The sequence below is a fragment of the Trichomycterus rosablanca genome, chromosome 17, assembly GCF_030014385.1.
Source record: "Trichomycterus rosablanca isolate fTriRos1 chromosome 17, fTriRos1.hap1, whole genome shotgun sequence".
NCBI classification, from domain to species: domain Eukaryota; kingdom Metazoa; phylum Chordata; class Actinopteri; order Siluriformes; family Trichomycteridae; genus Trichomycterus; species Trichomycterus rosablanca.
This window is the reverse complement of record NC_086004.1, coordinates 27,680,666-27,703,045: the sequence shown is the minus strand read 5'-3', so window position 1 is coordinate 27,703,045 and position 22,380 is coordinate 27,680,666. Positions and strand designations below refer to the sequence as shown.

The following is a 22,380-nucleotide window of genomic DNA, read 5'->3' as shown; positions in this document are numbered from 1 at the left end:
GCGTAGGGCACTACGTAGTGAATATTTTGTGGATTAGGACACACAGCTGGTCCGCTAAACAGTCCGGCCAAGGAACTATAACACCAGTATACATTTCTAAATATGTGAATAAACGTGTGAACTTTAAATTCTGAAATAATTTTAGTCAACCAACACATCCTTAAATAAAATAATTTTGCGAGAAAATTCCTAATCAAAAATCTTAAATAATCTGAAAAGGGGCTAGGAACGTCAGATTTATCTCGTTGTTTTCCGGAAGGAATAGTCAATGCACTCATGATCATGAAGCACATATAACGTGTTTTGGTAGAGCACTAGTGCACAACATTTGTTTTTTTATGTAATTAGCTGTAATTTCAAATTAAATAAGTCTATAAATATATTGACGTCTTAACATACGTGTGTAAAAGTTGAGCAAGTAGGTAAAGTTAATTAATTTAACTCGGTTACCGACTGGATCAAAGCAATCATGAAGAAGAAGCACACAGCTAACAGGTTGTGATTATTTTATATGTAATGTATACATGATGGGAAATGTGTTTTTTTAAAGCTGTGCGGCTTTTTTAGCTTATAATGCAGGACAAATGTCCATTACCCGAAGCCAAACCTGTTATAGTATCCAAATGTCTCAAGTAATGAATACTCTGATTGTATATTAATAGTGAGATAAATGTTTCAGATGTAGAATAAAGAATAATTGCCTGCACACAGCTTGTAAAATTGTGACATGTAGTTCAAACTACATTTAAACCTCCTACGTGATTTTTGGCTTTTCTAATTAGGCAGAACCTCTGATGGCTCCAAGTCACATTACTGATCCTGATTGAAATTCTATGGTCTGCTTTCTTTCTAAAAACAGCTTCCTACACTGTTCCTTTGTTATGCCTGAGGTTTAGTCAAACTGGCACAGAAATCACAAGCTGTAGTCAATTATAATCACTAATGAATAATTCGGAAGACATTACATGGCATTATTAAACTTTCTACACCATCAGATTAAAAATGAACAATATGTTTGACCCAGCAGATGTTGTCATACATACAGAAAACTAACAAACTCAAACTGTGTGAGCATTTATTTTGGGCAAAGTATTCTGATTATTTAGTCAATAAAAGAAGGAATGGTTTATCTGGAATGGGTGTCAATAATTGTGAGTTGATTAAATTTAACGTTTGGCATAGAAATACAATAACTGCACAGTTCTGCACCTACTTATGAGTTTTAAATAGATTTCTCACTGTCCTTTCTTTCTTCCTCAGTGATGCGCCAAATCCTGAGGCTGTACAGCCAAAAGATTATGTTGTCGGTCTGGTGTCGGACAGCCTGTGTTCTAGTCAGACCTCAACAGCAAACAGTGCTCTGTCCTCCCTGTTCTCACTTACATCCCCATACAGCAAAGCTGCCTTTGTTCCTGCACCAAAAGTAAGTCTGCAGAACTGATTATTATTCAGTAAAAATGTGTTTCTGAGATCAGGAGATTCAGGAAAGTAGTTGTTTGCTAGTAATACACAAAAATGTATCTACAGGTTGAACAGAAGACCAGCTGCAAAAAAGAGACATCAGGTGTGCTGAGCAGTGGAGGAAGCCTTAAAGACATAAAGTCTAAAAAAGAAAAATCATTAGCTGAAAAGAAGCTGGAGGACAGGTTTCTAATATTTTATATATTCAAGTAATAATGTAGATTGTTCATTATTACATAATTCAATTGTTTTTTTAATTTACAGAGAAGGAGCTTTACAAAATGCAGATGATGAAGATGTCCAAAAAAGTAAAAAGAAAGTCAAGCGCAAAGCTCTGAAGACTGACGACGAGGATTTGCTTGAAGAGGAGCGAGCTGCAAAAAGACAAAAGACCACCTGGAACAAAGCAGAAGAGAGAATTAAACTGAAAAGAACCGTGTTTGTTGGAAACTTACCTGTCAGTTGCAAAAAGAAGGTGTGTAAGTTTAAAGCTTAGGACAAGTTGATGTGATTTTTCATTTTTGTTAATGCACTTGTGGTGTTTTTTCTGGAACTACAAGGGTGATGTAACTAACAAAATCTCACAAATCATGATTTTTAACAAGATTAGAAGTCTGGGCAAGGTTTTAGCTAAAGTATTTTATAAATTGTGCTGAAATCAAGGGGATTACAGGGATTCTAAAACCCACTCCTGTCTAACAAAAAGAGCAAAGGGGCATATAAGCAAATATTAGATGTGATGAATGTATATTTATGATGCAGTGATACAAACTCATAAACAAAGAAATACATGTTTTGCCTTTTGGACAAGAAAAATACATGTTGCATTCATTCAGTTATGCAAAAGAACATTTGCACAGTTTAAATCTAAATCTCTAAGATTTTTTATTTTATATAGCTGATATATCTCTGTCTAATTTGATGTTGTCTGATTGACAGGATCTGAAGAAGATTTTCAAGGATTTGGGAGAGATTGAGTCGGTGCGATTCCGCTCAGTTGTAAGTTCTATATCAGTTCAGCTATAATCCAGATTGAAATCGTCCTTCTCTTGATTGTACATTTTTGTTTCCTGCAGCTACGAGAAGATCCAACGATGTCCCGCAGACTCGCCACCATTCGGTCTGTGATCTCATTCATTTTGATTTTGTGTTCTCTCAACTTGGTTTCATTTCTGTCACATCTGTATTTGTCATCTGATTCCATTAACATCTCTTTCTAGACGCCAGATTGATCCCAAGAAGCCCAGCATTAATGCTTATGTGGTGTTTAACGACCAGGAAGGAGCAAAGAACGCCCTGCAAAGGTAAACAAACTCTGTCCGTCACGTCTGTATCATAATACTGCTGCAGTTATGCTGCACAGAGACGGGAGGATAATGGAGATCAGTACGTGAACCCCACTGTGAAGGTTACTGCACAGGTGTTGGAGGGTATTTGAGGTATTTTTAGATTAGGATGTAAAGTACAGCATGGGGGGTAAAGCTATTCATTTAAAAGGTTGTTAGACTGCAGACTTAATAGAATGTTAAGAAATCAAGACTTTAATACAAAACCAACTTATTCAGATTTACAGGTTTTACAAAAATAACATTTTTATTGCAGGAACAGGATGGAAATTCAGAAAGATGTTATCATCAGAGTGGATCGAGTTTCACAGCACGGCTCAGTGAGTATCAGCACAGTAATGTGGAACCTGTCTGGCATTTATCATCTGTTATATTTTCTTTTATTTCTCAACTTCTAGCATGACCACAAGAGGTCTGTGTTCATCGGCAACCTTTCATACGGTGAGTGTTTCATACGTTAGCCTTTCTTGATCTTTGGAATAGCCGTGATTATTGTTGCATTGAGTTGGTGAGGTCCAACAAAGTAAGTATTATAAACTTTAACACATCTTCACATCTGCATGATTACTTATATTATGAGGTACTAACTATATAGGATTAAACTCCACAGATGTGACGGAGCTGCAGTTCCGCCAGCACTTTGAGGAGTGTGGAAATGTTGAGGCTGTGCGATTAGTGAGGGACCGAAACACCGGAGTGGGAAAGGGCTTCGGTTATGTTCTTTTTGAGGTGAGTAGTTTATATTATCTTAATGGTAGAACAGAACGATGCAATTCATATGTGGAATTTTCAATTTAGGAAACAGTATATATTATATAAAACGTTGTATTAATAAATAATAGTTAAAACTAAGGGAGGGGGGGGGGGGGCTGGCTGATTGATGGCGCTGCACAGAGACAAAGGATAATGCTTTGATCAGGGTGTTTCTTCTCGTACACAAAGCTGATCCGCATATGAACTCGCCTCGTGCAGGTGAAAAAAATGCAGTCAACTACTGCACACGTGTCGGAGGGGCATGTGTTAGTCACGGCTCATTAGTAGAGAGCAAGCATAATGCAATCAAGTAATTGGAAACGACCACATTGTGAGGAAAATTGGGGGGAAATGCAAAAGAAAAGCAAGGGTGTGCAAGCCGCATGTAATTACTATCTATTTTGTAAACGTTGTGTCTATTTAGTAAATGCACGTTTCTCTTTCAGAGCACGGATGCGGTGATGTTGGCGCTGAAACTAAACAACTCGGAGCTGCTCGGTAGGAAGATCAGAGTGAAACGCTCGGTGAAGAAGGAGAAAGTGAAGGACGACAGACGTTCAGCAGGGAGAGGAGGTCAAGGCCGAGGTGGGAGAGACGCAGGGAACAGGAGAGGACCAAAATCTGGAAACTTCAGAGCTGCTGAAGGGAGCAAATCGACGGGGAAGTCGTTTCAAAAGCGTCCTGGTGTGGGCAACAAAACTTCCAGCGACTTTAAAGGGAAGATGAGCGATCCCAATTCCAAGAAGAGCAAAGGACTGAAAAAGAAATTCAAACCCAGGAAGAGCAAAACGGTTCATATTTAATCGTGTTCTTGGTACCTGAATGTTTCTTCTAGCTTTTATTTGGAATAAAAGACTTTTGTGAGTTTATCTACACTGTGTTGTTCTTTTGAAAGTGTTTGTATTGCTGTTACAAAAGTCTTCAGATTAAAATTGCCCCGTAAGATTAGAAATTGTCACTGTTTACTGACACTTATTGACATGTTTGGCTGTATCTAAGGGGAAGGATACCCAAAGCCCTGTGATAGACTGGGTATTTTAGCCAGCACCCAGTGTTTTTAGATCAGACTGGATCCTCTGTGACCCTGGCAAAAAAAAAAAAAAGTGGTTGATTAAAATGAAATTAAACTTAAGTCTGTTGCCTCTATAAGTCTGTATAAAAGACTTAGATTTTTGGAAGTTCATCTGTATGAAAGACTTACGCCCATCTCTAATTTTTGGATTGTTGCAGCATTCAAAACACAAATGAGCTTAAATGTACAAAAGTACAATTAATTAATAGTTAATGTTTGGGAAATTTTGACCCATTTTTAATAAAAACTGAACAATAAGTGCTGTCTTTGTTCAAACTTCATCCACTGTTCCAACTTTTTTTGGTACAAAGTTTGTATTTTCGGGCGGGTGAAGACCATGCAGTGTAGTCTAACATTTGCAGCCGTAACATCATCAGAGAAAGTCCAGTTTAGTGGGTCAGTCAATTTATTTAAATGGATAAAAATCATGTGTGCAGCTTTACCTTACAGGTTGTGATGAGGGAGGCATTTAGTTTAATTTAAAACATTTAATCCAGCAAATTCATCCTTTTTCTTCTGTTTACCCTGCAAAGCTGCATGTGATCAAGCCGGGCCACTATTTTATTTTTAGAATAATAAGCAACACACAAAGATCCTCTGGAACGTAAGAGAAAACCTACAAACACAGTCTTACTAAAAATCACTCAATCTGAAGTAAGCTGGACGATGTAAACGTTCAGTCTGCGATGCAGGAGGAGTTGTGAGGGTTCAGGACGAGTTGTGGGTGTGCAGCACTTTGTTGCATATTAGTGAGAGAAATAAAGAGTCCTGATCATGTTTCTGTATCTCGTTCATTTACACACAGCAACTGCCGAGTCGTCTAACAGCACAAACCTCATCATCATCAACATCATCAGATAGTTCAACATTACCAAACACAGAACAACTAACATCATCTGGCCTAAAGGCAAATTATTTTTTTAATTATTATAAAATGTTTCTATGGGTTTGGGAAGTCTTTGTACACAGTAGATGGAAAACAGGAGGTCATTTAACGATCGAGGGGTGAACCAGACAGGAGACATTTCCACCGAGTAGAATCGACGTGTTTGAAAGGAACTCTTCTTATTCGATGTCGTCATCACTCATGCTCTGTGCACTGACGATGCGCTGCAAAAAAAAAACAAAAAAAAAACATTTATGACATTTAATTCAGCGTGTCAGATTGATATAGTTGATATACGCTGCTCAGCTCTCCACTTTTACTGGATTGTTGTCGACCTGCTCATAAAAAAAATTAGGAAAAATCAGAAATGGAATAATTTTCTCACCTGACTGATGGTGGGCAGTTTAGTGAGGAGCATCTGGAAGACGGGTGGAGGCAGCGTCTGCTGCAGAACCTGGAGGAGCTGCTGAGGCTGACCACACACCGCTATGGCATTGGTCAGGTGGTCCACACCTTTCTCATAATCTCCTGAATGACGACAGAGGATTTTAAACATAGAACTAATAAAGAGACTGAACAAAAGACAGACAGAGAGCTTGCAGTGTCTGAACTGCGCACCAACCTTTTATAAACTCTATTTTATATTATTATTTCAATTTACATTAATAAGAGGTGTGCACAGACAAATCAAAGAGTCTCGTACCCTGTGCCAACAGCTCTTCTCCCAGCTGAATCTCTTCCAGGAAAAATTTCTGCACAGCTTCTGCATCCTTTAAGTCTGGTAGCTATTGAGAAACACACACACTTTAGAGCTGATGTTTAATCAAATGTTCTATTATCCATTACACTGAGTCAGATTTTAGAAGCTCTTTAACTAGAGGTGCTCAGGTGTTGCAGCCTTAAAACGTGCTACACCAACACTGCTGAGAACTTAAACTCTCGAGTTCGAATCTTGGGTTTGCTATTGGCCAGCCACGCATCTATACAGACATGACTGGCTGTGTCTGAGGAAGGGCAGCCAAAGGGCTTCCTAACTGCTGCTGCAACTGTGTGGGGGTGTGTTAGATACGACCCTTCTCATTCACAACTAAGGTCTGCAGCAGTAGAACAGATACAACTGGTAACTGGATACATAGATCAGGAGAAAAGGGGGCAAATGCATACATTAAAAAATAAATATAAACACATTTATAAAAAGCTCTACTAGTCAGTCCTTACTCTTGATAAGCCAGCTTTTTCCTGTGACACCTTCTGCTTCCTCCTTCCTGCAAGAAACAATCTTTGTTAATTCAGCATGAATGTTGTCTATTTAAAAATTGTTTTAATAGCCCCTGAACGTCCATTATAAAAGCATCCATGACATACACTACAGTCCTACATCTAAATGATTACATACACAGTGATTAACCTCAGTTATACCCTAAAATATATATTTACATTTTCATAGTCATCACAAAAAGTCATTTAACTTCATTTGACAGAATGGTGTTCTATCGTCAGTAGCACAGTAGAAAGCACCACAAAACTTACTGTTTATTCTGTAACACAACGTACAATACGCAAGAAAAATAAAAATCTTCTATTCAAAAGCCTCTTGTTTTGTTTTCCTTCTACTAAAATCTAGAGAGACTTGAGTGTAGAACTAGAGCTGGACCAAATAACATTTTTTAAATTAAATAATTAAACAACAACTGCAAATTAGTGCAGATTACCCATGGAAAATATCGAATATGGTCGAAACTGGTTTGTTTTATGTTTAAACTATTAAGTTTATATTACATCTGTTTAGTTAAGTAATTATTACATCAAGAAGTCCAGTCCTACCAGTACCACATTGTCTAGGGAGCATCCTGGCATTAAAAAAAAAAAAGAATACACCCAGAAAAAAATATTAATCTCTTGATCTGTTATTAAACAAATGTTTACATTATCTGCTGACAATGATAAAGTATTAGGCAGATCATGTAATGTAAGTGTTTTAAAGTTCACTGATGATCTGTACTGGTGCCAACCTCATATAGTCTGTTCAATTAAACACACATTTAGATGCACGGCTGTGATGTTAGAGGGTTATTGCAACTGTTTCACATGTTTCACACGTACCAATTCCATCATATATTGTGCCATTTTGTGGGACCAAGCAAAGCTTATAGTACTCAAAACTAGGGCTGCAACGATTAGTCGACATAATCGATAACGTCGACATAATCGATAACGTCGACTATAAAAATTTGTCGACGTGGAATTTCATTGTCGACGCGTCGTTATTATTGCAACGCACTAAAGGGACTGCAGGGGGCGCAGCATCGCTTCCATGGCACAGCGAGGAGTTTATGAACACAGAGAGGCAAAGATAGAGAGACCAAAACTTTCAGGAGTATTTCAGGAGCATTTCAGCCAAAATAACCCAAAGAAACGAGCTGAACGCAGAAACTACAGAGCAGAGTTGTGGTTTCACGTCAGCACTCCGGTGAAACGCCTTGCAGCTGTGATGACCAGCGTTATTCAGGTAAGTTTTTACACCGCTTTGTGCTTTAACCAACGTAGTTAATGTTTGTTAATGCTAGAGTACTTGTCGGAAAACTATCTAAGAGTTCGCCATATTTTTTGCTCTCGTTAATGAGAGCATTCATTCTAAATAATAAGCCTCCTCCACTTAATGATAGCTAGTTAGCTCAGCAGATAATTCAGTTAAGATATTTAACCTGTTATGATTTAGTTGGCATAGCCAGTAAACTATTTGTAATAAACTATGATACACAGCCTTCAGTTTGTGATAATTAATACAGCTTTCTCTTTTGCTCTTTCTATTAATAGCACTAAGCAATGGAGTGTGGATGAGAAGAGAAGAGGTTCATGCACCCATCAGATGGCTGAGGTCCTCACAGACAGCATTCACATGTTTCTCAACCACATGTTATAAATGTTTCTGACTTCCAGAGTGATAACTTCTGAAACATAATAGTTTCTAATGCTGTCCAAAGCTTTCTTATTTCATTGAATTTTTTTATTGTGATTGTGTATTAATGTTTCAAATATATTTAATTAAACTATCAAGCTTAAGTTTCATATTCATGTTTCATGGGTCATTATTTTAATTTGATATTGGAACTTAAATAACAGAGTTTTGTTATGTTAAGGCAGAGATGGAGGGTATGACATAAATAACCGTTGACTAGTCGACTAATCGAAAAAAAATAATCGTCAGATTAGTCAACTACTAAAATAATCGTTAGTTGCAGCCCTACTAACCCTTCCTTATACACATGGTAAAAATTATATTAATTATATTCTATGTACTTATGAGAGTAGAATAAGTCCCAGTCATACAAAAATATACCGTGAAATATACCGTGAAACCGTCAAAATACCGTGATACAGATTTTGGGTCATACCGCCCAGCCCTAGGCTGGATGGAGGTCAACCAGGGTGTGAGGTCACATTCCTAAATAATAAGTGTTACTTCGGATGTTCCTTTCCTCTGATAAATAGCAAAGATTGGACTGACTAATAATAATCTAAGTTAATAATCAAATTAATTATGATAATAATAATAATAATAATAATAAACACTGCACATGTATGGTGGGTACCTAATCTACCTGACAAATGAACCATGGGTGGAAAAACAAAGACTAGCTAGCTTGTTAAAGCGGGTTATTTCGGCTCTTTATTACTTACAGATTCTCTTTCAATTATGTACATTAATTTTAGAAAATAAAATGTAATTATATAACAGGTAATGTGATGCCATTTGGCATTAACAGTATTAGCTCATAACGTTTACGGACTCTGTTTTGTAGAAACATGGCCGAATCTCAAAAATCCTCCATCTCCCGTACACAAGTGCACTACGTAGGGTATAAAGAAACGCTTTCCGCACTGGATCTAGTGCACTACGTGTACCCATCACAGTAATTTGTATTACAGCCCACAGCACTCACGCTCTCTTAGCTTGTTCTTGAAATTTGGGTCGCTCCTTCGTTTCCTGTCGAAATAAATGCAGTAACCTACGAAAACAGCTGCTCCGAGCCCGGCCGCAATGGCACTCGTCCTACCGCCCATCATGTCTGGAAATAAATTAGAATGGATCCGGATCAAATGAAGCTGTGTGTGAGGATTCAGCGCGGCTATGCGGCTCTGAACATGACCCTCAGCCAGGCGAGGAGAGAGGAAGGACCCAGTGCAGCAGGCGCTCCATATGACCTCACTAGCTGTCCAGAGTACTGCCTGTTCGTTAAACGTAGCTGCTGCACAACGTGTGTGAAAGTGCGTGACAAAAATTATATTGTTATAGCAGTAATATACACAGTAAAGAATCATTATTACATTTGTACCTTTTATACATTTTATACTCATCCATACCTATGTCTGATATATTCTACAGTATATCTGATATACAGTCTATAGTCATATTCTTATATATACATTGTATATATTTATAACTATAACAATATACTTATTTCTATATTTATTCTTATATATCTGTATACATTGTTTACACATACTGTTTTTCTGCTGCTTACCATATGCTGTATAAATGCACCTTATTTACCTTATTTACTTACTTAATTTGTATTTGTATTAGTTTCTCTTCTTTTGCTTGTTAAACTACTGGAGACCAATAATTTCCTTCAGGATAAATAAAGTGTCTGTCTGTCTGTCTGTCTGTCTGTCTGTCTGTCTGTCTGTCAAGTATACAACATTATTCAATGTTTTACACACTGTTTTACACACTGTGTTACATTCATGACAGAAACAGTAGTTGGGCGGCACGGTGGGTAGCACTGTTGCCTCACAGCAAGAAGGTCCTGGGTTCGATCCCCAAGTGGGGCGGTCCGGGTCTCCCCATGTTCACCCCGTGTCTGTGTGGGTTTCCTCCGGTTAGCACCGGTTTCCTCTCACAGTCCAAAAACATGCAGCCAGGCTAATTGGAGACACTGAATTGTCCTATAGGTACCTAGCCACTAGGATGCACAAACCAGTGCATTTTAGTGCCGGTCCCAAGCCCGGATACATCGGGAGGGTTGTGTCAGGAAAGGCATCCGGGGTAAAAACTGTGCCAATTCAATAATGCGGATCACGATCCGCCGGCGACCCCTAACGGGAGCAGCCGAGGAAATAGATGACAGAAACGGTAGTTACTGGTTACCCAAGATTCATAAGTTCACAAGTTTAATGTCAAACACAGTCATGGACAATGTTGTATTTCCTATTCACTTCACTTGTGTGTCTTCGTACTGTGGGAGGAAACCGGAGCTCCCAGAGGAAACCCACACAGACATGGGGAGAACATGCAAACTCCACACAGAAAGGAGTCGGACAGCTCCACCTGGGGATCGAACCCAGGACCTTCTTGCTGTGAGGCAACAGTGCTACAGTGCACGTCTTTGGACTGTAGGAGGAAACCGGAGCACCCGGAGGAAACCCACACAGACACGGGGAGAACTCAACATGCAACACATCCACACAGAAAGGACCCGGGCAGCTCCACCTGGGGATCGAACCCAGGACCTTCTTGCTGTGAGGCAACAGTGCTACCCACCGTGCCGCCCCGAATGGGTGAGTGTTTGGTGGCCCGTAATGAATTGGTACCACATCCAATATATATCCAGAATATATGTATATGTATTCCTGACGTGTGCACAGTGTTTTAAGGTTAAGCTCCGAGTTCACCGCGGCCTGATCAGGAATGACAAAAAGAATGAATGGGTTTTTAAAGGTCGCCACTGGATGGCAGTAGTAATCCACACGAAATGATCTGAAAATCCCCACCAGACTTTTTTACACGTTCTGGTTGAACCAGTCATAACAAAAGTGGAAATGATTCAGTCCTGGTTATAAATCCCACATTATTTTAACTTAAACAAATAGTTTGTCAGAAAGCTAGAGAAACCTGGGCCTGTGATGACATTGTTTCTGTTTCAGACAGGAAAAAGAAGTGGACTTTAAAAACCAGACTAGATTTGCACTGATAAATCAACAAATCCTAGTTTTTTTGCCAGCCAAACTCATTCTTGGGTTCTCACCACTCTTACACCACTCCCCCGGGAGTGAATACGGGGGGATTTAAATGCATTTCAGTGATGTGCTATTACATACAGTGTTATATAGTCTTTTCTAATGTTAAAACATAGCCAAGCTTAACTCTAGCAACACAAGTGATACTAACAAGCAGTCAGATTGTTGTGTTTGATAGAAAAACAAGCCCTGCCCAGCACCACCAGCCTCTATTTGTGTGTGTGTGTGTGTGTGTGTGTGTGTGAGTGTGTGTGTGTGTAGCTGTTGTGGTCATACTATATTAAAGAGAGGGCTGGCTGCCTGCATGTCGTCACTAACCACATGTTTTCTATGGGGAGCCGCTCAAGGGTGTGTTGTACATTCGGTTTGATCCTATTTGGAAGCTCATATTATCAGCCTGAATCTCCACTGTATTTATTTACTCTTTGGATATTTATGTTTTCGGTTTTACTAACTGATTCATCCTGGTCAAGGTTACAGTGAGTCAATAGAATGATAAAATGGAATACCTTTATTTGTCAGCCATAACATTAAAACCACCTCCTTGTTTCTACACTCACTGTTCATTTTATCAGCTCCACTTACCATATAGAAGCACTTTGTAGTTCTACAATTACTGACTGTAGTCCATTTGTTTCTCTACATACTTTTTTAGCCTGCTTTCACCCTGTTCTTCAATGGTCAGGACCCCCACAGGACCACCACAGAGCAGGTATTATTTAGGTGGTGGATCATTCTTAGCACTGCAGTGACACTGACATGGTGGTGGTGTGTTAGTGTGTGTTGTGCTGGTATGAGTGGATCAGACACAGCAGCGCTGCTGGAGTTTTTAAATACCGTGTCCACTCACTGTCCACTCTATTAGACACTCCTACCTAGTTGGTCCACCTTGTAGATGTAAAGTCAGAGACGATCGCTCATCTATTGCTGCTGTTTGAGTCGGTCATCTTCTAGACCTTCATCAGTGGTCACAGGACGCTGCCCATGGGGTGCTGTTGGCTGGATATTCTTGGTTGGTGGACTGTTCTCAGTCCAGCAGTGACAGTAAGGTGTTTAAAAACTGATCCACTCATACCAGCACAACACACACTAACACACCACCACCATGTCAGTGTCACTGCAGTGCTGAGAATGATTCACCACCTAAATAATACCTGCTCTGTGGTGGTCCTGAACATTGAAGAACAGCATGAAAGGGGGCTAACAAAGCATTCAGAGAAACAGATGGACTACTGATCGGTGTATATACGTGTACAGTATGACTAAATTCTTTCTTCGCATATCCCAGTTTGTTTGGGAGCTGGGGTCAGAGCGCAGGGTCAGCCATTGTACGGCATTTCTGGAGCCGAGAGTTCTAAGGGCCTTGCTCAAGGGCCCAACAGTAGCTGAATGGCAAATCTGGGATTTAAACTCTCAACCTGAAACAACCTGGAAACATGAAACACTTGACTTGAGGTAGGAACATGTTTTAGACAGGGTGCCAGTCTATCACGGACCAACACAATGGCAACCCTGTGGTACCTAATGAGCCATATAAACAGTGGACAAGCTTGATTTATAGATCATCCCAATGCTTAAGTGCCCAGTACCACCAGGCCCCCTAACACACACACTTTTCCACTTTTCGTAGCCACCGGGCACCTTATTAAACGTTGACGTAAATGCTTCCTGACCTGAAAAAATTCATTCATTTATTTTTACTATGTCTGTAAGTCAGACAGATTTCAGTCATACGTACAGCATGTACACAGGTGTGTTTGTGCCAGTCTGTGTGATGCAGTAGATAATCTGTACGTGTGTGGCAGCTTATCAGATCGCAGCTGGTTTTGTGGGAGCCGGGCTCTCTCTTCTCTGGGACGTCAGTCCTCATAGGCAGACATCACAGCGATTCAGCAGCTTAACCGCAGGGTTATTGCCAGACTGTTCCTGGAAGTTGTTTTTACATGCCCTGCCTTCGCTGGGACCTAATAACTCCCTGAGTCAGAACAGTAGGTGTGTTTGAGTAACACACATTCCAGACATGTTTAAATTACTGGTTCCTGTATTTGCTGTGTTGTGCGGAATGCCGGAAGTTTAATGTCTGCAGGGAATAAAGAAATCATGCTGAAGTTGATTTGGGATGCGCCCTTTAAGAACAAAAGCTAAAACTAGAGTTACATTTAAAAGTTTACTTATACTTGTATTTTACTTATTTACATTTTGAAGACGCTCCAAAATCGTCTCCTTAACGTCAGACCAAACTGTTTTTTGCTGATTACACAAATAAATAAATTAAAAGCCTGATTGACTGTGGACAGTGTCACACATGTCTCAGAAGCTTCTAATTTAATTCATAGCAAACTTGTTTTATGATGGGTTTTGACCACCATGTGACCATTTAGACATTTTTGCTCAGCATAAGATCAGTTTGGGTTTCATATTCAACCTTGGTAAGAGGTCACTGTTCCTTATAGATAGATAGATAAATGGACGGACATACGGGCGGACGGACGGACAGACAGACCAATAGATAGATAGATAGATAGATAGATAGATAGATAGATAGATAGATAGATAGATAGACAAACAGATAGACAGACAGACAAACAGACAGATAGATAGATAGATAGATAGATAGATAGATAGATAGATAGACAGACAGACAGACAGACAGACAGACAGACAGACAGACAGACAGATCAATAGATGGTCAGACCAATAGATAGGTAGATAGATAAATAGACAGACAGATAGATAGACAGATACTTTATTGATCCCGAAGCCCTTTTGATATGGGCACAGAGACGTCACCAACTATATTACAAAAATAATCACCAAAAGAATTAAGGACGCCGGGCAAAAACCTTCAGTGAATCATCTAAATGTATACATTTCGTATATTTCTAAGCCAACATTATGGCACTTAGCAGACGCCTTTATCCAAACCGACTAATACTTGTAGCTTATTACACTGCAAGCAACTGAAGGTTAAGAGTCTTGATTAAGGGCCCAACATGGTGGTGGTGGGGCTTGAACTAGCATCTTTCTGATTACTGGTTCAGCCACAACGAACCTATACATTCAAAAACAAAGAATTGTTTTTAATCATCCCGTCACACAAAATAACAGCTGGAGAAATCAGTACAGGTCCAGGACGGTCATGAATTATGGATGTATGTGAACCTTTGACTGTAGAGCGTAACATGTAACGTGTAATGTGTAAATTGAAAAGCCACCCTGAAACAAAACGAATGTATTTTTATTGGAGCGGCTGAGAGTACGAGAGCGACGGGAGCAGAATGAAGAGGGTTTTTTTACACACAGCTGACTCAGCAGGACAGAAACAACCTGCCTCAGTGAGGCTGATGCAATTATCTCTCACTTCATAATCTTCAACGTCCTCAGCCATGAAGCTTAGCTGTTGTATCACAAATTGGCAAGGCGGCATTCGGGCAGCAGTAACTGACATGCAGGATCGGACGGCTGGATGTTGCAATAACGGCTGAAAAATGACTAAGTGTGTGGGAAGAGCAATTTTAGCAAGAGCTGCGAATCCTGTCACACATCACAATGCTAACAGTAGACAGAAGTTATGATTGAAAACAGGCCACCGCTGATATAATCATGTCACAAACCTGTCCTGTCCGATGGCTGATTATTGACCTTGTTGTTATGAACTGCCATATTTAAGCTTTTAAGGATGGAAGCAATCTGATGCTCACGGTCTATCTATTTCCTCGGCTGCTCCCGTTAGGGGTCGCCGGCGGATCGCGATCCGCATTATTGATTTGGCACAGTTTTTACCGGATGCCCTTCCTGACACGACCCTCCCTATTTATCCGGGCTTGGGACCGGCACTACAATGCACTGATTTATGCATCGTAGTGGCCGGGTACCTATAGAACAATTCAGTGTCTCCAATTAGTCTGGCTGCATGTTTTTGTACTGTGGGAGGAAACCGGAGCACCCGGAGGAAACCCATGCAGACACAAGGAGAACATGCAAACTCCGCACAGAAAGGACCCGGACCGCCCCCACCTGGGGCTCGAACCCAGGACTTAGCCATCGTGCACAGAGCGCACTAAACCCCTGTAAAATTTCATCAGGGACCTTGGGGTGGCTTCTGCTTCTCTTGTCATGTTATTCTAAATGTTGACAAAATCACACCTTAAAATTTGGACAGTTTTAATAATTTAATAAAATAAGACAGAAAACACCAAGCTTTCCACATTAAAGTATTCTGACTGTTCCCAATATTTAAGTGAAGAGGGGGGGCATTCCTTCAAGGAGGGCACTTTCCTTCAAATTAGGCATCACCCATTCACATCTTTTCATTAACCCTTCATTCATGGTAGGGTCACAGTGGGTCTGGTCCACGAGGAAACACTCGGCTCAAGGCAGGAATACCCTCTGGTGATCCAACCCTGGGCTCTTTTGCCCCTCATATATTTACATGAAATACACACCAAATGTTTTAAAACTGAATACAGCCACTCATCAAAGCTGATCCGCATATGAACTCGCCTTGTGCAGGTGAAAAGATGCGGTCGGCTACTGCACACGTGTCGAAGGGGGTGTCAGTTCACTCTCCTCAATCGGGGTGGGGGTCAGCACCACTAGAGACGAAGCATAGCGCAATTGGGTAAAAATTGGACGCGCTACAAACCGGGAGAAAAGAACTGAATACAAACACTATATTTTCAAAATACTTGTATTCTATTACTGCATAATTTCGACGCTAAGTATCAGGCTGTGGTCGTGGCCGCCAGTTCGTCTCTCTCTCCCTTACGCTTTACCTCACCCTCCTTCCTCTGAGGGGCAAAATAGAGGTGTAATTATTTTTCACTCAGGCTGCAGCTGCTTTATGTGAACTTTGGCAGGCGCAGTGCAGCATGGATCAGCTCCAGGAGACAGGAACTGAAAAAATCCCCTGCGTTCTTAGCTCCTGGAACAAAATACACCACTTTTTTGAGTCACTGCCTAGGAACGTCCAACTAAAACCCTTGTGGCTTACAGACGCTGTATTTTCCATGAACCCGGAGTGACTCGTTCGGCTTCCAATAACGATTTCATCCGATGTGTTTTCAAGGAGGAACACGTAGTGGAACCTGGATCTGGTGCGGGTGGCTCTAAAAACTGCCTAAGGCTCGGAAACAGAGGAAAGTTTAAGAAAGGGGAAAGTGTGTACGCTTTTTTTTTTTTGGTAAGTGCTGGTGTTTGTAGTCTTGGCCTGGGGAGCCTATTAGGCCGCCCTGCTCCAGCTGCCGGCCCCATGCCTGGCGACAGCGGTTTTCATGGTCAGTAAACAGTAGATCTCTCTCAGCAAACTCTCCACTCCCTATGTAAATCACAGCTTTTAGCAGCCCGGGTCACGAGAGGTGAAAACACAAGATTTTATTTCTTCAATCCTCGACGGAGGGGAACGTTTTTGCTTGGTTTCACAAATAGTTTGGAATCCCACAAAGAAGCAGAGCAGGTTAAGGAAGAGTCAGCCTGACAATGTGGGCCAAAGTCCTTGAGGGACAGACCAGACCATTTTATTTTTACTGGAACTGGATCAGTCTGGTTCTTACTGGCAAAAACAATTAACACAAGTAGCACATTTGTACACCCTTGTTTAACAGGCGACAAATCGGCTTTTTAGCCGGAGTATTGTTCTACCTTTTCGATTCTTTTAGGTATGGGGCTTCACCTCAGGCTTCAATAGCATCAGCAGGGTCTCAGGTTTTATAAAATTCCTGATTTATTAAGAGAAATCTCTGTTAATTCAATGCAAGCTCCTCGTACGGACGTTTGATCTTTCAGGGATGATAGGAGAATAGATATGTACTGTCTGAATGTCCGAGAGAAGCAGGAAGCTACGACCAAAAATACCACCTAATCATCGGGCATACAGGGGACGAGTGTTGATCTGCACCTGTTCGGCCGCTCTTTCTTCAGACCCTGTGTATTCCTGCCATCAGCATTGGCCAGCCAGGCACATCCACCCGAGCGCCTTGGCAGAGGTCAGCGGTACTGCAGATGGCCCGGGATTGATGCTCAGCTTGCAGCCTCCGCCTGCAATGGATCTGATTAAAGCCTTTGAGAAGAGACAGGCATTGATCACGTGTGGGCACATCCGAGCATACCAATTAAGCCTTTTGAACTCCCTTCAAATTATATCTGGATTGCTTAAATCCAATGATTAAAGAGCCATGAATAGTCATTAATGGAGAAAAGCATTCTTTTATCTTGTCGTTTCTTCGTGAAGGGGGCCGATCCACCATTAGCGTGTATCTGAGCGGAATGTCGCAGCACACCAGAACCGGGCAGATGCGTGCCCCAGGTTGGGCACGGTCCAACAGCCAGCTTTTAAAAACAGCGCGAGCGGGATTAACTTTACACTCCATCACTTTCCTGCAGCGACAGGCAGGGCCTCGGCAGACGCGTCTGCGGGGGATTAGCCCGGCTGGGTCGAGGTTTAGCGGAGTTTCCCACCACTGCGGCCTCTGAAACTGGAGATGAGAGAAGGTTGCTTCAGAGGCAGAACGGGGCCTCTGGGTCTCCCACACACACACAGGAAGTGGTTTCCACACCTACACACGTGTTTTTATAGTGTTTGGAGCATTCCAGTTGAAGATCTGGAGGTGATTTGAATGCGTCAGTCGAGCAGCAGTGTGTAAGAGTGTGTGTGTTTGTATGTGTGTGTATGCTTAATAACAAAATACTGTTACGGCCTCATGATTTAGAGCTGAGTAACGTGCTACAATGAACCTGCTGTATTTAATTAAGTAATAAAATCTATTCAATACATTTGTAGATGAACGTCGGGGTATTTAGTGGGGGCTAATGTGGTAAGTGGTGCCTGTAGCAGTAGGTAGGAGGGGTGTGAAATGCAGATAGTATTAATGAACTTCTGTCCCTTTAAATAAACAAATAAATAAACACAAACTTGTGCATGAACACCCCCTTGTGGAGACTTTACGTTACATCTAGTAAACCACAGTGGAACCAGACTGTATGTTCTACATAGTGTGTAACTATACCATCGTCTGGCTGTAATTAGACATGCTATCTGGTACATTTACAGTAACACAGCAGCTGCTGAAGTAGTTCACCAGTAAGCAACATTAAGAGTCGTGTCCTTCTGCGTTCCCATTTTGGTTGGCAAAGGGGGCACAGAGGCACAGATGATGAATTGGTCAGTTTTCTTTTTATCTCTCACATTTTCATCAGCTTGTTTGTTAGAGCAAACCTGTTATTTTGTACACAAACACCCCCTTGTGGAAGCTTTACGTTACATCTTGTAAACCACAGTGGAACCAGATTGCCACCATTTTTATTAAGCTTATTTCGTTTTGTGTTTCATTTTGATGCATTGTTCTTCACTTTCTCTGCCTTCGATGAGTCCTGGCCACCCAACAACCTCTTGGCATTCATGGCCACCTACCTGCCCATATACCTACCAGGGAGGAGGAGGAGTCGGTCGTGTCTGAGAGACTGAGAGACACTTATAATCCGGATTTAGCGCCATCTGATTTCTACCTTTTTAGACGCTCAAAGAAGCTTTAAGGGGAAGAAGATTTTCATGTGATGATGATGTGAAAGCAGAAACATGCTTTACTGATGGGATTTAGAAGTTGGTACGATGCTGGAAAAATGCATCGGAAGGTGACTGTGTAGAAAAGTGAAATACCTCATATATACCTACCTACGTATATAAATAATATTTCATTTTCTACTTGTATTTTAAGTTATATTATATATTTGAGCATGGTTTTTGCTCTGCTAGCCACCACGGTTAAATATTTGTTAGATTTATTTAGCAAGTGTGTGTTTTGCAACACTCAATACGATACAGCTGAAATATGCAGGATGTGTTTTGTGAATTCCTCCTCTGAATATTGTACTCCAATCCTTTGATGCCTTTGTTTGAGGTCAGGACTCACATGAATACGTTGGCACAGGCCCGAGGCCGTGTTTACCCAGCCAGTTTGGGAACGCAGGTTTTGGAAAACAATTTAAGCGTAATTGCACTTAGTTCTCCTTCTTTCATTCTTCTGCTCTCTCTCTTTTCTTCCGCCCGAAGCTCGCCTCAGGAAATACTCAGATGATGAAAGGCATGGCTCCTTCTTCCCCTCTCCTTCCACACATTCATCATCTGGCTGTCCTCGTTTCCTGTTTACACGACTGGGGGCTGGGCACCTCCCACTGAAAAAGATAAGTCCTCTGATGATGTAATCCCACCCCCGTTACCCTTCACGTACCCCGCCGCCCATTCCCAATTCTCTTTAGAACAGACAGAAATGCACTCGGTTTCTTCTGGCGCACCTCCTCCGCCATTCAGCCTCCGTCGAACCGTCTTTCAGCACTTTCAGAAAGGTTCTCCCGCCCATGCAAACATCTGGCGCCTATCTCTCCCCGCCGCTATTGACGGCCATTGATACGCCACAGGTGTGAACGCTGTTATTTGTGTAGAGATAAAAAAAGGAGGTGGAAGGTGCAGTGACAGGAGGCAGCTGTCTGAGGCCGTTCTGTTCCCTCTCGCTTTGTTACGTTCTCTCCAGGTGCTCCGCCAAGGTCGTGCTGACGCCACACTTTCTTTTTGGTGCACCAGAAAGCAGCTCGTTTGAAACTTTTAGTGGTGAAGCTGACAAACAAAACACATTAGAGCCAAAGTGAATAAAATCATAATGCACTGTTTTCATAAGGTGAAATAAAACAGCTCAGCATTTTACTTTAGGAATGAAGAACAAATCTGACGCCTTATTGCTTTATTTATTCTGCCTCCACATGCACAAACAGCACAAACAGCACAATCACAAACTAGTCTGAGTTCTTTCTGTCTGTCTGTCTTTCTGTCTGTCTTTCTTTCTGTCTTTATTTCTGTCTGTCTGTCTGTCTTTCTGTCTGTCTTTCTTTCTGTCTGTGTCTGTCTGTCTGTCTGTGTCTATCTTTCTGTCTGTCTGTCTGTGTCTGTTTTTCTGTCTGTCTGTCTGTCTGTCTGTCTGTCTTTCTTTCTGTCTGTGTCTGTCTGTCTTTCTTTCTGTCTGTGTCTGTCTGTCTTTCTGTCTGTCTGTCTGTCTGTCTGTCTGTGTCTGTCTGTCTGTATGTCTGTCTTTCTTTCTGTCTTTCTTTCTGTCTGTCTGTCTGTCTGTCTGTCTGTCTGTCTGTCGATCTTTCTTTCTTTCTGTCTGTCTTTCTTTGTCTGTCTGTCTTCCTTTATTTCTGTCTGTCTTCTTTCTGTTGGTCTGTCTGTCTTTCTGTCTGTCTGTCTGTCTTTGTCTGTCTGTCTTCCTTTATTTCTGTCTTCCTTTATTTCTTTCCTTCCTTCCTTCCTAACTAACTAAGTAACTAACTAACTAACTAAATTATTAAGGGAAGGCCGTTACATGAACTTAAAAGACTATTTACACCAAATTAATAATGTGTTGCTTGTTATTACATTTTCCTTAGGACATTTTTGGACTAAGATGTAAACAAATATCATGTATTTATTTCGAACGCCTTTATTTGTCATTTATACTTTGTGTACAGTACAACAAGATTCTTGCTTGGACATGGGGTTTAAAGCGAAGGGTCAGCCATTGTACCGGCAGGGTTGCAAAGGACAATCCAGTTATCAGCCTAACTCCTCAGACAGCTGAACACACTGGAGACACGACTGAGTACATTATAGGTTTGTAGTTTTAAAATAATAAATGTCAGGCTTATGTCTGTTTTCCCTATAGCTGAAATTGACATTACCTGAAAGTTACCTTCCATTCAGATGTGACTTGAGGTGTTAAACCCTACAGCTTTGTTGTCCCGGTGTGGTAGAAACATTCCACTGGTGTGTAGGTTTGTAACTCCTTCCAAAAAGTGAGGCTACGCTATGGTCAAGAAACCTGATGTGGTGAGCTTTGTGCCAGTCCTATACATACCTGCAGTATTAAGATTCATATAGGCAAGTTAAAGCCTAGCAGGTAAGATACCGGACTGTAATCAAATGGGTCACTGGTTCAAGCCACTGCCCTTAACCCACACTTGCTTAGACAATACACTGGCACAGTACTGTAAGTCGCTTTGGATAAAAAACGTCTGCTAAATGCAGAAAATATAAACATAATAAATATACGTTCATGCCACATCTACATGCAGGACCACAATCTGAACTGTCACCACATAACTATTACACTGCTAATAATAACCCTGCATCGGAGAAGGTCCGGCCATTTTGATGACGGGTCTAACACGGAGAGGGGTGAGAGCGTGTCCCTCTGACACTCAACTCGTCCTCAGCAGCTGCTCCCTTCAGTAACCAGGTCTTTGTTTGTTATTTTCATCCATCCTGGAACGCTCGGACGTCACGGGGTACAGCTGCCCTAAAAATACCAGCCTTAAATCTTAAAATATCTTCAACTGGTGTTCCTTTCTCCCTCCAGTTCCAGGCCAGGGTGTCAGCTGCTGGTGAGGGTAATGAGGGAAATAGAGCGACCATGAGGACGCTAAAAGGGCAAACAAGTCGATACCCCTGCAGCCGGGCCGGGTTACAGAGAGCCCGGCTGGCCGTGTGTCCTACACGCTGTCATACGAGACGAGCGACAGATGCCGCGGCCTTCAGCCTGTCGCAGGAAAAGATCTGCCTAAGCAGGACTGCCTGCCATGTGCCAACTTGAGCTCGCCCACAAAAATGCCACCGCTGTACGCGGAAGCAGCCGCCACTGCTATTTCCTGGCTTAATGTAATAGCAGGGTTTTTATCTGCCCTCATTTTGTGATAGAGAATAATTTCATGTTGACAGACAGCATGTCGTTATAATTAAATATTGTTCTCTTTAAATCTGGGTGTGCTCCGGGTGTTCTGCTTAAATACCTTCCTGGAAATTCACGCTGGTATGTAGA

General features: G+C 41.4%; 2 protein-coding genes across 2 annotated transcripts; one reads left to right on the top strand and one right to left on the bottom strand.

The window, feature by feature from the left end:
- The first annotated feature begins 286 nt into the window (after positions 1-286).
- Positions 287-4,429, top strand: rbm34 (RNA binding motif protein 34). Its single transcript, XM_063012701.1, has 11 exons — positions 287-495; positions 1,261-1,423; positions 1,528-1,646; positions 1,726-1,936; positions 2,401-2,460; positions 2,538-2,581; positions 2,682-2,765; positions 3,064-3,127; positions 3,206-3,248; positions 3,418-3,536; positions 4,007-4,429. Exons 1-11 carry the CDS (start codon positions 470-472, stop codon positions 4,361-4,363), a joined length of 1,290 nt encoding a protein of 429 aa, XP_062868771.1. The 5' UTR covers positions 287-469; the 3' UTR covers positions 4,364-4,429.
- A 591-nt stretch (positions 4,430-5,020) lies between these two features.
- tomm20b (translocase of outer mitochondrial membrane 20b) lies at positions 5,021-9,700 on the bottom strand. The gene is made up of 5 exons (XM_063012702.1): positions 9,463-9,700; positions 6,737-6,783; positions 6,222-6,303; positions 5,904-6,046; positions 5,021-5,742 (listed from the first exon to the last, which is right to left on the bottom strand). Exons 1-5 carry the CDS (start codon positions 9,584-9,586, stop codon positions 5,698-5,700), a joined length of 441 nt encoding a protein of 146 aa, XP_062868772.1. The 5' UTR covers positions 9,587-9,700; the 3' UTR covers positions 5,021-5,697.
- Between the last annotated feature and the right edge of the window lie 12,680 nt (positions 9,701-22,380).

Coding starts and splice junctions, on each gene's coding strand:
- rbm34 (XM_063012701.1), top strand. CDS start 470: ATGAAGAAGAAGCACACAGCTAACAG. Junction 496..1,260: donor AAGAAGCACACAGCTAACAG/GTTGTGATTATT, acceptor TTTCTTCCTCAG/TGATGCGCCAAATCCTGAGG. Junction 1,647..1,725: donor GAAAAGAAGCTGGAGGACAG/GTTTCTAATATT, acceptor TTTAATTTACAG/AGAAGGAGCTTTACAAAATG.
- tomm20b (XM_063012702.1), bottom strand. CDS start 9,586: ATGATGGGCGGTAGGACGAGTGCCATTGCGGCCGGGCTCGGAGCAGCT. Junction 6,304..6,736: donor AAAAAGCTGGCTTATCAAGA/GTAAGGACTGAC, acceptor GTTTCTCAATAG/CTACCAGACTTAAAGGATGC. Junction 6,047..6,221: donor AGAAGAGCTGTTGGCACAGG/GTACGAGACTCT, acceptor GTCGTCATTCAG/GAGATTATGAGAAAGGTGTG.